Below are 15,523 nucleotides of genomic sequence, written 5' to 3' on the forward strand. Positions count from 1 at the left end.
ATATTAGATTTCGAGTAGGGCTATTCTATATATAAAGATTCCAGACTTTGGTGCGCCATAATGTGCACTGTATTTCCCAATGGACTTATCTCTGCAGCTGTGTCCGCATGCTCCCATAGTGAACGGTGTGCCTGCGCAGTGTGCACACAGCCTGCAGAGATGAGTCCGCTGTTCATGCACAAACTGTTTATTGTGCCCGTAGGTGATGACAGGTTCTTTTAACATTGACCAATCATCATTATAGTTTCTCTGACACTAGCGAATCATGATGGTAATTTGTGAATGTAATTAGGCTTTTAATGGGGGCATATTTAGACTCAGTGCCTATGGCAGCATGAGCTGTAAATACAGCCCTGTATGGGGGCACTGGTTCCCTGCGGTCCCTATTTATAGATCACTAATGACACTGATTTAATGGTAGCAGTTTATTAGATTATTGCTACCAGTTATCTGCACTCAAAGTCATTGCAGAGAACATGCTATTATTCCCTTAAATTATATGGGGTAGGCGGGAAGAGGTTAATTAAGCACTAAACTATGGTATTATCTGAAAACAATTTCAGACGCATTATTTGAACACTTGATAATTTTGATTCTATTTCTTGGTGCCAAATTGTTCAAAAGCACATTAAATATCAGCAGCTATCTAACATTCATTCATAGGCCGATAACAAGAAAGTAGCAATTAAGGCTCTGGAGTGTGTGGCTGAACAGTCTCAAAACATAGACCAGGAGTTCACTTCACTCAGGTAAACTGCACTGAAGTAATTTTTGCATGCATAAATTTTTCTGTATTTTACCAACATATCCAGATATAGCATACAAAGTAAACTAATTTGAATTTATGCATACCACTTAGCTATATAGTGCAATTAAGTCTATTGTGTATCTCATACTAATATGGATCCATGAAGCAAAATTCAGATAACGCTTGTCTTGCTAACCAACAAAATTGTGGCAAAGAGTTAAAATTGGAAATCTCTACATAAAAGGCTTTAATTATGCTATATTTGCGCTTCAGCTATAACGTCCCCAAAAACAAGCTGTCTGGTGCAGAAATGTAATATGTACAGCACTTTGATGCATGTAAGGAGATATACAGATGCAACACTGTCCTATTAATCAGTCTTTCCCACACTGTGATTTTTAGAACACTATTAGCTGAAGGAAGATTTACAGTTCATCTGCATGATTTACCAGCTCACATTGCTGTAGACACTTTGGGGGATATTTAGGAAGGTAAAGCGCCATTTACACACAACATTATTACTCAAAATTGGCTTTTGAACAATAGTCATTGCATGTAAATGCGCGCCCATTGTGCATTTTTCATCCACTGTTCGTTCATTGCTGACTTCAAGTCAGCATAAAATCCATCATCCCTGATAGCAGGAACTGCATGCTCAGTTCTCTGTGGGGAGCGCTGATAACATTGAATTACAGCCTGTGGCAGAACAAAAGATATGTATTTAGGGAACAGACCGCCTGCTGTTCTCTAAATACATGTCAATGAAGTTAATAAGCTACTAATGGTAATTAGTGCCCATTAGTAATTTATGCAAAATGACACAACTGTCACTCAAACTATCTTTTGAACAAATTTTGCCGCGATCATCTTTACGTGTAAATGGGGCTTTAGACAGGAATAAAATTTGCAAAGCTCTGCGTGTGCAAAGATGTTGCAGCTTTTTCAGTTTATGTACGTCAACAGTACGTATCCCAAAAAAAAAAGGGACGTAGCTTGTCAGGAAGAGGTGTAGCCGACACATTTATGTATAAGTTATGCTAGAAACAGGCTCAAATCATACCAGAAATCTTCTCCAGGCCTTAACTGCCGTAGATTTCTGTGTACACATCGGGACTGTCTAATATTCAGCTAATATTTGAGGAGACATGCGTTTCAAACAGACCTAATATGGCAGATTAAACCAATAAGGACCAAGCACCATAAATATACGGTGCTTGGTCCCTGGCTTTAATTCTGTGCCATAGTAAAAATACAGTGCAGGATTTAAGCTCCTGCAATCTAGTGACATGGACAGCCAAGGACCCGTAGCAGAAGGCAGAAGCGGTGGGGGCAGAGGTGATTTGTGGTATAGTGTGTCTGTCACTATACCCTGCTGCCAGGGGAGTTTAGGGAACACGACAGGTTTCCCATAAAGCAGACGACCTCTCTGTTTAGGATATTCAACAACATATATCTGTGGTGTATTCCTTTTAATGCCTAAGGGCTCATGTCCACTGGCAAAATAAGAATTAAAATCCGCAGCGGATTTTAACTCTTCTCCTGCCCGCGGATCCGCACCCCATAGGGATGCATTGACCACCCGCGGGGTAGATAAATTCCCGCGGATGGTCAATACAAGGGATTTTAAAAAAAATGGAGCATGAAAAAATCTGGACCATGCTCCATTTTCATGCGGGTCTCCCGCGGGGACGGCTCCCGCGGGCTTCTATTGAAGCCTATGGAAGCCGTCCGGATCCGCAGGAGACAAAAATCAGATTTTACTCACACGCTCCGTTTCTTCTCTTCGCCGCGGCGCCATCTTCTCTCAGTCGCGGCCGGATCTTTTTTCTTCGGGACGGCGCATGCGCGGGGCACGTCACCGACGTCATTCTGCACATCCGCCGAGCCGAAGAAAGAAGATCTGGCCGCGACGCAGAGAACATGACGCCGCAGTGAAGAGAAGAAACGGAGCGGGTGGGAGGTGAGTTTATTCTTATTTATTCTTATTTTCAGCCCTCATGTCCGCGGGGCAGGAGGGACCCGCTGCAGATTCTCCATGGAGAATCCGGAGCGGGCCTGATTTTCCCCGTGGACATGAGGCCTTAGCTTTTATTCCTCTATTTAGTTTCTGGTTTTCTTTTTCTAACTACAAAAATGCTAAATAAAAAATACTTTTTTTGTAGGTGTTTGGTGCGATTGACACTAGAGGATGGAGTCATTGACGATGAACAGTCGTAAGTAGACACATGATTGATTCCATTTTTCACTTCTTTTTACTACAGTATAAATTGGAAATACCATAGTCTAAAGTCCAATAATCCATGAAATTTGCTAATTTGTTGCAGGACTAAAGTTGATATGTTTCACCTTATTAGGGTGACTACCCACTACAGTTTTTTTTCACTGCGAAATTCGCAGCATTTTTTTTTCTGCAGGGGTCTATGGGACTTGTAATGTTAAAATCGCAGTAAATTGCGATTTTGCGCGATCGCAATTTTAACATTACAAGTCCCATAGACCCCTGCAGAAAAAAAAATGCTGCGAATTTTGCAGTGAAAAAAAAACTGTAGTGGGTCACCCTTACTGTATAAATTTTTGTAATCTAAAAATGTATGGAAATGGAAAATCAAGCATTCATAGAATTTCACTCTCCAATTGGTGACATTGATTCTATGATTGCATATAATTGTAATGACAAGATTTTCTCCATGTTCTTGCTAGCTCATACTTCATTATGTATTCTATTGCCTCTAGGATATCCAAGAACTTGATTTCTTATTTAAATACAGGTATGTTTGACAGTCAGAATTTAAATAAGATCAATTCGGCACTGCACTATGAGCATATACCGTTGCCCTTCTTGTCAGATTTGCCATAACTGTTGATGAAGTCTCCTACAAGTAAAATGTGGTAGCCTTCAATAACAGTAAATTGACAGCCAAGCGCAGGCTCTTCTAGGCACAGGGCTTCTGTACTGGCCTTAGACTGGGCTATCGTGTTTTTACAACGGACTAACCTAAGGACCCTTGGTGGCCAACACAAAAAACATATGGCTAGTCACTAAGGTGTTAATTTTGCAGATGTTTTGGATTTATGCTTTTACCCTTTTTCATCTTGTTCTAAAATGTTCAAGGAGACAAATTCCACCAGAGCTAATATTTATACCATAGCACAAATTCAGTTACCACAGCACAAATCAAACTTGGTCTGGGGGCTCAAATAGAGGAGGTATGTTAATGAGTGTTGACTTACAAAAAGTACTGGGTTGAAATTACCTTTGTAGGATTATCCATAAAGTGACCGAAAGTCGGCCTCGATTGAATGACTAATCATCATTATCATATAGTATTATGATTTACCATGTTTGGCCTTTGGACATTTTATATTTGCAGTAGTATTTTTTCTATTCTTGCCTACTAGTCTTTCATCTAGTGCAAATGGGATAAAAAAATCTATACTGTATACATCTAAATTACAGTACATATGGAGTATACTCATCCTGTGGAGAGGAGCATGGGAAACTTCCACAATATAAGCTGTTAGTCGTTGTTATCAGGTGTAAAGACAGCACAGCCAGGAATGGATATCTCACACAAATTTTACTTTATTAGACAGCTGGTTCATTGAGTTTCAGGAGATAGACACCACTTTTCCTTTCTTTAAAAGTTTAAAGGTTCCTAACACTGTGTTGTCTGCAGGGTGCATGGCATAGTGACAGGCACACTGTTACTTATGGCTACTTACCGCATCGATAACTGAACAAACTAGGTGCATATGATCAGTGGAGATTTGACTGAGAAAGAAGCCAGAAAACATGTTGCTCTCTTCCTACGATTTAATAAAGCTTTCAACTCACCTGTACACCGGCACTAAGTTCTTCCCTTCTTCCCGTCTCTAAATCTTTCAAAAAGTGCGGGGGGGGGGGGGGGGGGGGAGGAATGAATATATGGATGTTAATGAATCTTACCAAATTCAATTCTGCTGGGGACTGCAAATTCAAGGCTCATTTAGACACAAGGATTATCACTCAAAATGAGCTCAAAAGCCATCTTTTGAGTGATAATCGTTGTGTGTAAATGTGCCCAGCTTTCACTGTTCGGCCGAACGATGAATTTCAGTTCTGCCTGAAAACCATCGTTCGGCAGAGCAGCTGATAAGCAGGACCACACGCTGTGTTCTGCCAGGGGAGAGCTAATAACAGCTGACTGCTTTGTAGGTAGTTGTGTAATTTGTATACGTCGCAGTAAAATAAAATCCTATTTTTTTTTTTTTTGTTACATTTTTTTTCATAAGTGCCATCATACAGTGCTATTTCTTTTAATAGAAAGGTGATAAGTCTTCCTTTAAGTAACATCTGGTCACAGTATTTTTGTCTAGAAAAAAGGAAAAAAAACTGTTAAAAACGCTAATGCAAATGTTGTACCAGTAGAAATATTGTACAACACTGAGGGTGAATTCAGCCTTATGTAAGCCTGGAGGAGATGGACCAGCAGCCTCTGCTATGACTGGCTTACTCATGGCAACTGCGACCAGAAGTGTCTTCATAGGGCTGTTCCGGTCATTGATGTGTCTTGCAGCGGGAGGCAGTTTGCCGGCAGAGCAAATGTATAGGCCCATATTGTGATGCTTGAAAAATTTTACTGCAGAACTTGAACAGGAACTACAACTAGAACACTGCAGCAGTAGAGGCGGTCTTTGGCTGGGTACAGTGGAAATTGGTCTGCTTGGAACAATGGTCGGCTTGGCACACCACAGTCTTTAGAAATCCACTTTCCAGGCAATATTTCCTGGGGACTGCCGTATGCTACAGGCTCTAAAGGAGTGAAACCACAATGCTGGCTATGTCACACATTACATGTGGGAGCATTGGTCAGTGTCTGGAACTAACTTACTGCACATGAAGACTCCTAATTAACCCCTTAGTGACCACCCATTTGTGTTTTCACTTCCTGGGTGTCTGGTGTTTATTCTACAAGGCCGTAAAAACACAGCTGGCCCTGTAAAATAAAGCCCTGGGGTTGGGGAGTGTGACAGCTCACTGCTTTCATCTACCGTAGGTAGCCGAGAGCCTGGAGGTTCTTATCAGGGGCCTCTGTGTCAGCTGTCATTGGAGGCTGAAGTGAGAAGTCCCCAATCATGAGATCATGGATAACAGTTAAAAAAAAGGTTAAAGTTTCATCTCCCCTCACGGATCGGATGCGTGAGGGGAGATAAAATTACTCGCCTCTGGCCTCCGCAATGTTCCCCAACGATCTGGTCCTGTAAGGATCTGTTTCCAACTTCTGCCCATGCGCCGGCCAGCAAAATGTTGGACACGCACTAAAGCCGGGGCTTGCCCGTAAAATTTAAAATCTCCCTAAAAGCTACATGTCTAAGGCTTCCGCCGATGTCCCCCGACAGGATCTTTATCCACGGACCGTTCCCCATTTTCTGCGCATGTGCCTGTCGGCAAAATAGTGGATGCAAGCGCAGAAGCCGGGGAGGCTCCAGGAAATTTAAAATCTCCTTGCTTCTGGCTACCAAAGGTAGCCGAGAGCCTGAAGCAGTGACTGGAAATGCCGTTGAGCGGTCCCTGGTCACGTGATCACTATTGTCCAATGGTACAAAAAGGTAGTGATCTACTTTAGGTCGGTCTCACATGATGGGATAGGAATAGCAGATTCCACAAGCGTTTGATCCACGGTAATATGCAAACATATCAAATGTAATGGATTACACAATTCCGCTAATTACACAATTAGCAGGTCTGAATTGCGTAATCCGCTCACAGAGAATAGAACACAGCATGTTCTATTTTACTGCAGATACATGTGATATAGAGCCCATTGTGCTCTGTGGTCGCAGATATACCCGCAGCCCATACGCAATTACATAGCATATGGGCTGTGGGTACCGGCATAAATGCTAAGCGACAGAGTGGGAAATATTCACAACAAAAAAAAAGGTTTACTGAACATGGCCGCCTATGAGCCTTTGCAATCTTGGCTACCTCAAAATTTCAAGACTAAATGTTAAATTTGTACGCCTCCTGAATGTTAAAAAACTAAGGTTTTACAAATGTGCTTTTAGAATAAAGTAAGTAGTTGGAAATATATCTCATCAAAAATTTGTACAGTATGTTTGCAGATATTTGAGCTATTGCAGTTGAAAATGTGAAAAGACAACAATTTTTTTAAAATTTTTCCCAATTTTGGTGCTTTTAATAAATATACACAAATTCTATCGGTCTATTTTCACCACCTAAATGAAGTACAACATGTGGCGAAAAAACAATGACAGAATCACTTGGATATGCAAAACCTTTATGGCGTTATTCTATGTTCTAAGTGACACATGTCAGATTTCCAAAATTTGGCCTGGTCATTAAGTCGCAAACAGGCTTGGTCACTAAGGGGTTAAAGGCTCTTCTCACACATCTGCAAATGCCTTGCCACATGGCAAAAATAGCAAAACACTGGGGGTAAATCGGCCCATGCAGACCCTTAAGTTCCTTTTACACAGGCCAATTATTGGGCTTGAACGATCTTACAACCTTTGTTCGCCAAACAATCGGTCTGTGGAAAAGGATTAACAATCAGCCAACGAAGGAGAAAATGCTCATTCATCAGCTGATTGTGTTGTCTACATGAGTATAAAGCCCCATTTACACTGAAAGATGGTCCCTCAAAAATTGCTCAAACGACAGTTTGAGTGACAGTTTTGAGAGATCACCTTTTCATAAACTCTTAAGTAGCTAATTAGCTACTTAAGAGTTAAATGAAGGCGGAGCGGGACACTGCTGACAGCTCCAAGAACAGCAACTGCTTTGTATATGCAAACAGGTGCTTTGTTCTCGGAGCTTTCAGCTGGTATCCCGCTTTGAAGTCCAAGCGAGATACCAGCTGAAAGAATGCTATGATCCGGATCCTGCCTAGAACTTAGCGTGCGGCGCTGATAAGAGTCATTGATGACGTTTAGCTTGCTAAAAATCAGCAATGAACAAATAGTGCACGAAAAGTGTGCAAGAGTCGCGTGTTTAGACTCAACGGTTATCGCTCAAAAGATGGCTTTTGAGCTAATTTTGAGCGATAATTGTTGTGCCTAAATGGGCCTTAAAACTGCTTGCTGGTCAGCTGCACATCTCATGTAAATAGGGAGATGTGCAGCTGATCAATCATAGCTGTATGGGGACAAACAATCATGTTAATTTTCGGTCGTCCCCATAGAGAAGCTAATCTGTTTGTATATAGGACCTTTACACATACTAATTATGCTACCAATAATGATTTATAAAGGTCAGTGGTTAACAATTGCAGTTTATTGTTTATCAACATCTTCATAAACATAGGTCACTTATCATTACGATTGTTTGGAAACTTGGGTATTGCAGCAATAGTTCAGCGGTTTCAGAAAATAAGGCATTTTATTGTATAATAAAGAGTTACTTTATATACTGTTTTCCAGTATACTTTCTGTGATAAGTCACCATACAGGCTGAGTATGCAGTACATCCAAAACGTGTAACCTGCTGCAGGATCACGCCAAGAAAGAGTGTCTCTAGTATCACCTAAGTAATACACATCCCAAACTTCAATTACATTTCACTATTGAACTCTTATTTTTTTACTTAAGCTTACAAGAAGCTAGAAGATCCTATGATCTGGAAGGAGAGAAATGAACAACGCATCAAAGAGGCTCATTGGTTTAGGAAAATTGGTGAGAAATATGTTAATAAAGTCACTAATATGTAAGGCACTCACATTACAGAGAGGTATATTTAAAGCCCCATTTGCACTGAAAGATGATCGCTCAAACAACAGTTTGAGTGACAGTTTTGAGTGATCATCTTTGCATAGTCTATAGTAGCTAATTAGCTACTAAAGAGCTATGCAGGTGAAGCGGGGCACCACCACTATCACTCGGCAAACAATACAGCTGTTTTGCATAAGCAAACAGCTGCATTGTTCTCTATGCCTACAGCTTGTGTCCCGCTGTGAACTACCAGAGGGAAATGAGCTGAAAGAATTTTATCAGTGCTGCTGACTGTGATAACAGCCTGCACCGCTGATAAGAGTTCATCGCTCAATTCTAGAAAACTGGAACTGAGTGAGGAACGAATCGTGCACGAAAACTGCACGATGTCCATGCATTTAGACGCAATGGTTATCACTCAAAATATGGCGTTGTGCAGAAAGCCAGAGAGCCCGGCAAATTTAAAATCTCCCTGCACCCGACTGTCAAAGATAGCCAAGTGCAGGGATAGGTCATCGGGGACCACTGTATGTGGTTCTCGATTACGTGATCGCCGTTGTCCATTGGATAACGGTGATCATGTAAAGTTAAAAACAAAGTTTAAAATGTTTCATCTCCCCTTACAGTTCGTTACCGTGAGGGCAGATGAAATTACATACCTACGGTCCCCAAATTTGTCTCCGATAGGAGCTTTATTCGCAGACCTTTCCCGACTGTGGCGCATGCACCTGTCGGCAAAATGGTGGACTCATGCGTAAAAGTCAAGGATTGCACGGGAAATTTAAAATCTCCCTGCTTTTGGCTACCAAGGGTAACCCAGAGCATGGAGATGTTGTGTGGGGGCTGCAGTATGCGGTTCCTGGTCACATGATCGCTGTTATCCAATGGATAACAGCGATCACGTAAAAGTTTAAAAAAAAAGTTGAAATTTCATCTCCCCTCACCAATGCGATCAGTGATAGGAGGTGAAACTTCTTACCAGAGGCCTCCGCATTTGAACCCAAACACAATTCTCTGCTAAGGAACTTCCCTGGCTTCTGCGAATGCGCCCGCCAACAAAATGACGGACACATGCACAGGAGCCGAGAAGGGCCCGGGAAATTTTAAATCTCATTGCTCCTGGCTACCAAAGGTAGCCGAGAGCCTGGAGCAGTGACCGGAGGCATCATTGAGTGGTCCTCGGTTGATTAAAAGGTAGTGATCTACCTTAGGACAGCATCACACGACCGAATAGAAATTGTGGATTCTGCAAGCGTTTGATCCGCAGTAATACGCGGATCAATCAAGTGCATTGGATTACACAATTCCGCTCACATTAGCGGGTCAGAATGACGTAATTCACTAAGAAAATAGAACGCAGCATGTTCTATTTTACCTCGGATATCCGTAACATAGAGCCCATTGTGCTCTATGGTCGTGGATATACCCGCAGCCCATACGCAACTACATTATGTACGGGCTGTGGGTACCCGTGTCGTCGTTAAGTGACAGTGTGGGAAATGCAAACAAAAAAAGGTGTACTGCGCATGACCGACTGTGTGAGTACGCAGTTATGCGCAGTACATTACGCGGCCGTAAGCAGGGCCACGGCCGGGCTCACCGATGGCATCTGCTGCAGACCTCTGCAAGCGGATTCCAAATATGGGTTTGTGAGCCTGGCGTTATTCACAGCGCTACTAGTAATACGTAATTACACGAAGTCCCTGGGAACGCACACCTTCCTGTGGTTCTAGGAGCAGCTTGTTGAGCGCCTTCTGCGTGAGAGTGCCGCACCTCAGCAAGCTTACGAAGCTTCGCAGAGCGCAACTTTTTACGTCTCATCCCTACCACTGAGGAGGAGGGATATCTGGTTTTATTGCCCCATGTGCCCATTCCAAATAGGCCTCCACAATTACCCCTGTTTTTTAGACATACCACACAGTTTACATTATTACTTTTATCTAAGACTTGAGGAATGTCAAAAGGTAGGTGGGGTGGAATTATTTTTAGGGAGTCCATTTTTTTCTGCACAAGTGTACAATGGGGCCTGGAATTTATTCAGTTGTGCCCTGAAATCCAATGGGTGTTCCCTCCAGTTAAACCGGTCTTTAAAATGACATATTTGCAAAAATGTGAAATTTTATTTTTTCTCCTCTAAATTGCATTAACTCCTGAAAAAAAACATGGGGTCAAAATACTCACAAACCCCTCAGTGAATACATTAAGATGTGTATTTTTTAAAATGGTGTCCTTTGTTGGGGTATCTATCATTCTGATACCTATGAGCCTTTGCAATCTTGACTTGGTGTAGGGAAACAAAATGTTCCTCAAAATGTTAATAATTATAATTATTGTTAAATTTCTACGTCTCCTAAATAGTAAAAAAAAAAACTAACGTTTTTCCAATGTGCTTCCAGAATGAAGTAAACACATGGAAATATATATCTTATGAAAAATTTGTACAGTATGGTTGCACATATTTGGATATTGCAGTTGAAAATGCGAAAAACAATTTTTTCAAAATTTTCCCAATTTTAGTGATTTTAATATATACACACATCCTATCAGTCTATTTTACCACCTAAATGAAGTACAATATGTGGCAAAAAAAGACCATGTCAGAATCACTTGTTTATGTAAAACGTTTACGGAGTTATTCTATGTTCACATATATCAATACTTGACTGTTCTTTATTTACAGATATTCTTTATTAATTATTCCTTTTTTTCTGCTTGAATATGTCTTGTTGTTCCAATCAGCCTGGAATCTAGCTGTACGTTCTCAGGACTCATCATTAATGATGCAAGACTGCTTTCTTCTTTCTTACAAGGTATGGTAAAGAAAGGGGTGAGATATGGACATATTGTGAATATATAATGACTTTTTTTTTCTTTCACAGCTTTCCTTGTTTTGCCCCTGTGACAAGACAGTGCTAATAGCTCAAAGGTCATGTTTAGTAATGGCAGCATCAGTTGACCTTGAAATGGCCAGAAAAGCCACTTGCCACTCTGAGCAGGTAGAAAACTAACATGTGTATATCATTATTTACTAAGATTTTTTTACACTGTATGTGATGACAAATATTTCTTTCAAACTATTATTTAGATCTACGTCATCTACCTCATATAGTATGTAATTAGGAAACCATTAACTTGTCATAATAATACAGATGTAGTATTTCACTTTAAATATTACACTTAGTGGTCTTCATATGCAGTTTGATTCAGCAATAGTATGGTGGTGTTGTTCACTTACTATTTGGTGGAGTTATTCAGTCATGGTATGGTTATATTATTTAGTTACTGGGTGGTGATATTATTTAGTTATGGCATTATATGGCATGTCGCGACTTGTTTGCCGCGCGATATATTGCGAGGCCAAATCGCGGCTGTCTGCATAGGATTGCGTTTGTTAACGCAATCCTATGCAGGCTTCCAGCGATGGAAATTCCACGGGAAATCCCGCCGCGGAATTTCCGCTCGTGTGCAGGCAGCCTTAGATATTAGAAAAAACTTTCTGACGGTGAGGGTGATCAATGAGTGGAACAGGTTACCACGGGAGGTGGTGAGCTCTCCTTCAATGGAAGTCTTCAAACAGAGGTTAGACAGACATCTGTCTGGGATGATTTAGTGAATCCTGTATTGAGTAGGGACTTGGACCCTGGAGGTCCCTAACTCTATGATCCTGTGATTCTATGAAATGGGAATTTCCATGATATGGAGCCATATATAGATTTATTAGTAGCCTTTTTAAACTTTTTTCACATTATAGTAAGATTTCTTTGTTTGTTTTTGTTTGCAGGTCCAGCTACTCATTAGGTCACTGGCGAATATAAATTTGTGTCAAGAAATATGGAGTGTCTTACAGTCTACAGGTATATTAAAGTCACAATTTAATAGACAATTTTCCACGTTTTCCTCTTATTGTAATGGTGCAAGATACCAGTGCAGTGAAAGCAGATCACTAGGGTTGCATGCCTAGCTATGCCCCTTTATGCCATCTATTGCAATACAGATGTGAAAAATGTGGAGCGGCTTTGAAAATTACTTCAGCACTTGTAATCTGCAGCATTGATGTTGCTGTACTAGGGACTAGGACATGGGAAAATGTTAGCATGAGAAATAATGTGACACATTGCTTCACCGTTCCTCTAGCTCAGGGGTCCCCAACCACCGGTCCGTGGACCGGGGCCAGGCCGTTAGGTGCGTAGCGCCGGTCCACGGCACCGCCGGGAACTTTTCTTCTAAACACAAGGCCCGCGGGCCGAATCCGGCCTGCTGCCTCGTGTTAAGTGGCCCGCGGCGTGCCGACGCCGCTCACCACTGAAGCGATTACCAGCGGGGGTGCTGCAGCTCCCCGCTGGTAATCGCGCTGATCCCGGCGCACACTGACGTCAGTGTGCAGCCAGGATCCTCCTCCCCGAGTCCCCTACTCATTAGTTCCGCAGGAGAGGACTCGGGGAGGAAGAGTGCTGGGCTGCACACTGACATCAGGGCAAGCAGAGAGAGAGCGACGCTGACAGCAAGGAGGAGGTAAGTATATGGGTTGGGGGGGTGCTTATTACTAGGGGGGACTGTTTATTTCTGGGGGGGGTTATTACTGGGGGGGACTGACTATTACTGAGGGGTGGGGGCTGCCTGTTACTGGGGGGGGGCTGCCTGTTACTGGGGGGGCTGCCTGTTACTGGGGGGGCTGCCTGTTACTGGGGGGGGGGCTGCTTACTACTGGGGGGCTGCCTGTTACTGGGGGGGGCTGCCTGTTACTGGGGGGGCTGCTTATTACTGGGGGCGCTGCTTATTACTGGGGGGCTGCTTATTACTGGGGGGCTGCTTATTACTTGGGGGGGCTGCTTATTCTTGGGGGGGGGTGCTTATTACTGGGGGGGGCTGCTAATTCTTGGGGGGGCTGCTTATTCCTGGGGGTGGGCTGGTTATTACTGGGGGGGCTGCCTATTACTGAGGGGGGGGCTGCCTATTACTGGAGGGGGGCTGCTTATTACTAAGGGGGGGCTGCTAATTACTGGGGGGGCTGCTAATTACTGGGGGGGGCTGGTTATTACTGGGGGGGAGGCTGCTTATTTCGGGGGGAGGGCTGTCTATTACTGGGGGGGAGATAAATTATATGCTGCCCTATGTGTGTGCTGGGGGGGAGATAAATTATATGCTGCCTTATGTGTGTGCTGGGGTGGGGGCAGGGGGAAATAGATTATATACTGCCCTATGTGTGTGCTGCCAGGCAGGGGGGGGGTATATTATACTGCCCTATGTGTGTACTGTCAGAACATTCTAAATGTCATAATTAAATAAGTATACACTAAACTCCAACCCCCTTCATAACCCCGCCCCATATAACCAAAGCCCCGCCCATGTCCCGCCCAACCCTGCCGGGCCTTGTAAAAATGGTCTTGCTTGAAGCCGGTCCCTGGTGCCAAAAAGGTTGGGGACCACTGCTCTAGCTCACCTGTCACTGGGTACCATCATCCTTCATGCACTTATAACCATGCTGTGTCCACTGTTGCGTCTCTCCTTCTCATAAAGCTCACACGTTCTCCAACTCCCTTTCCTAAAGGGCCAGTGCATGCTCTCTAACCAGTCTACCTCCAACCCTGTCCCTGCATCTCCTATATTAGGCATCCATACCCTTGGATTGAAGCCCAAGCAATTGGTCTTTTACCATTGTGATAGAGCCCCAGTTTGTGTGCTTCTGGGGTTGTCTGCACAAGCAGCTATCCAAGTAGCTTCCCAGGTTGCTTCACAAGAGGTCACACAGCTGACTAATCACTTATTCACTCAGCTAGCTGCTCAGTCTATGCCTCTGCCTTCTGTATCTGCTCCTGCTTCTGAATCATAGCTACTGTCGCTCTTTGTCTTTGAGAGACAAAGTCCTGCCGAGGATTTTTAAATCTGTGTCCTTTTGAACTGGAAACTGACCTAACTAAGATTAGCTTATCTATATTATCTCTCTGTTGTATGGTGAATCCCTAGCCTGGGCGATTCCATTATGGGAGCGCAAGAGTCCTATGACTACTGAAGTTCAGACCGCTCGTCAACATTGCATTTGAGGATCCAGGCTGAGTTTTTTTCTACTGCTTCTGCATTTCTACAGCTGTGCCAAGAGTCTAGCAAAGCTGGTCAGTATGCCATCCAGTTTCGCACACTGGCTGCAGAACTGGAATGGAATATCCAAACACTTCGGGCAGCATTTTACGAGGGGCTTTTCAGCAGAACCAAAGACAAACTGGCTGGCAGGGATCATACTTAGCTCCCTGGCCTCAAAAATTGATGTGTTTTAGAGAGCATGTCAGTGAAGTTGTCTGCAAACAAAAGAAAATCTATCTGGCTTCTATTTTCTCCTGGTTACTTCAGCCTCATACAAGTTTTCATACGAACGACGTCTGAGGCGAGCACAAAATGTGTTTGTACTATGGTGGCAATGGACACTCCTGAGATCTTTCCCAGTGAAGCCAGGGAATCTCCACCATCTAGGACCAGTAGGAGAGGCTGCCCTAAGTGACACTTAGTCCTTTCCAGAATTTCTGTTCCTGCATCTCTGACTTGTGGTGACATGCACTTCTCTATAGAGGCATACCTGGATTCTACCTTAGCTGGAAATTTCATCCGCTAGGAACTGGTGGTCAAGAACAGGATACTCTTGAAGCAGCCTGTGTCTGTCACTTCTGTGCATGGCAAGATCCTGTCTGATGTCAGGTCTATCATCATCCCTCTCAAACTGTAAATCGAGATTCTGCTTAGAGAGAAAATTTCCCTGCTTGTTCTGCACAGGGCCATAAACTTGCTGGTGTTGGGACTTCCTTGACTCTGTCTGCATTCGACAGTCATCGACTGGCACATTGGGCAAATTTCTTGTTGGAGCACTCGTTCTCACATCCATGTCTTGTTGCTTTAGTCCTGGAACCCCAAGTTTCTCCACAGCTTCCAGGCCTAACTCCACAATATGCTGCAACATTCGACAAGTGGGAAGAGGCCTGCACTCTGAGTGGTTTTTAAGATGTGTCTGAGAAGCTGTGTTACGGTGGCAATGAGTGCAGCATGCTCTTTGTAATCTTGAGCACCATTGAAGGTATA

General features: G+C 43.1%; 1 protein-coding gene across 2 annotated transcripts in view; it reads left to right on the forward strand.

Moving 5' to 3' along the window:
* Positions 1–15,523, forward strand: part of TEX11 (testis expressed 11) — a 120,415-nt gene that overhangs the window by 76,750 nt on the left and 28,142 nt on the right. For both annotated transcript variants that reach the window (XM_066579786.1, XM_066579787.1), the window contains exons 16-22: positions 664–749; positions 2,911–2,961; positions 3,482–3,516; positions 8,339–8,422; positions 11,198–11,268; positions 11,338–11,454; positions 12,240–12,312. In XM_066579786.1, coding sequence (XP_066435883.1) covers positions 664–749; positions 2,911–2,961; positions 3,482–3,516; positions 8,339–8,422; positions 11,198–11,268; positions 11,338–11,454; positions 12,240–12,312 — 517 coding nt within the window. The remainder of the gene's footprint in view (positions 1–663; positions 750–2,910; positions 2,962–3,481; positions 3,517–8,338; positions 8,423–11,197; positions 11,269–11,337; positions 11,455–12,239; positions 12,313–15,523) is intronic.

Source organism: Eleutherodactylus coqui, chromosome 10, assembly GCF_035609145.1.
Source record: "Eleutherodactylus coqui strain aEleCoq1 chromosome 10, aEleCoq1.hap1, whole genome shotgun sequence".
In the NCBI taxonomy this organism is placed as follows: Eukaryota; Metazoa; Chordata; class Amphibia; order Anura; family Eleutherodactylidae; genus Eleutherodactylus; species Eleutherodactylus coqui.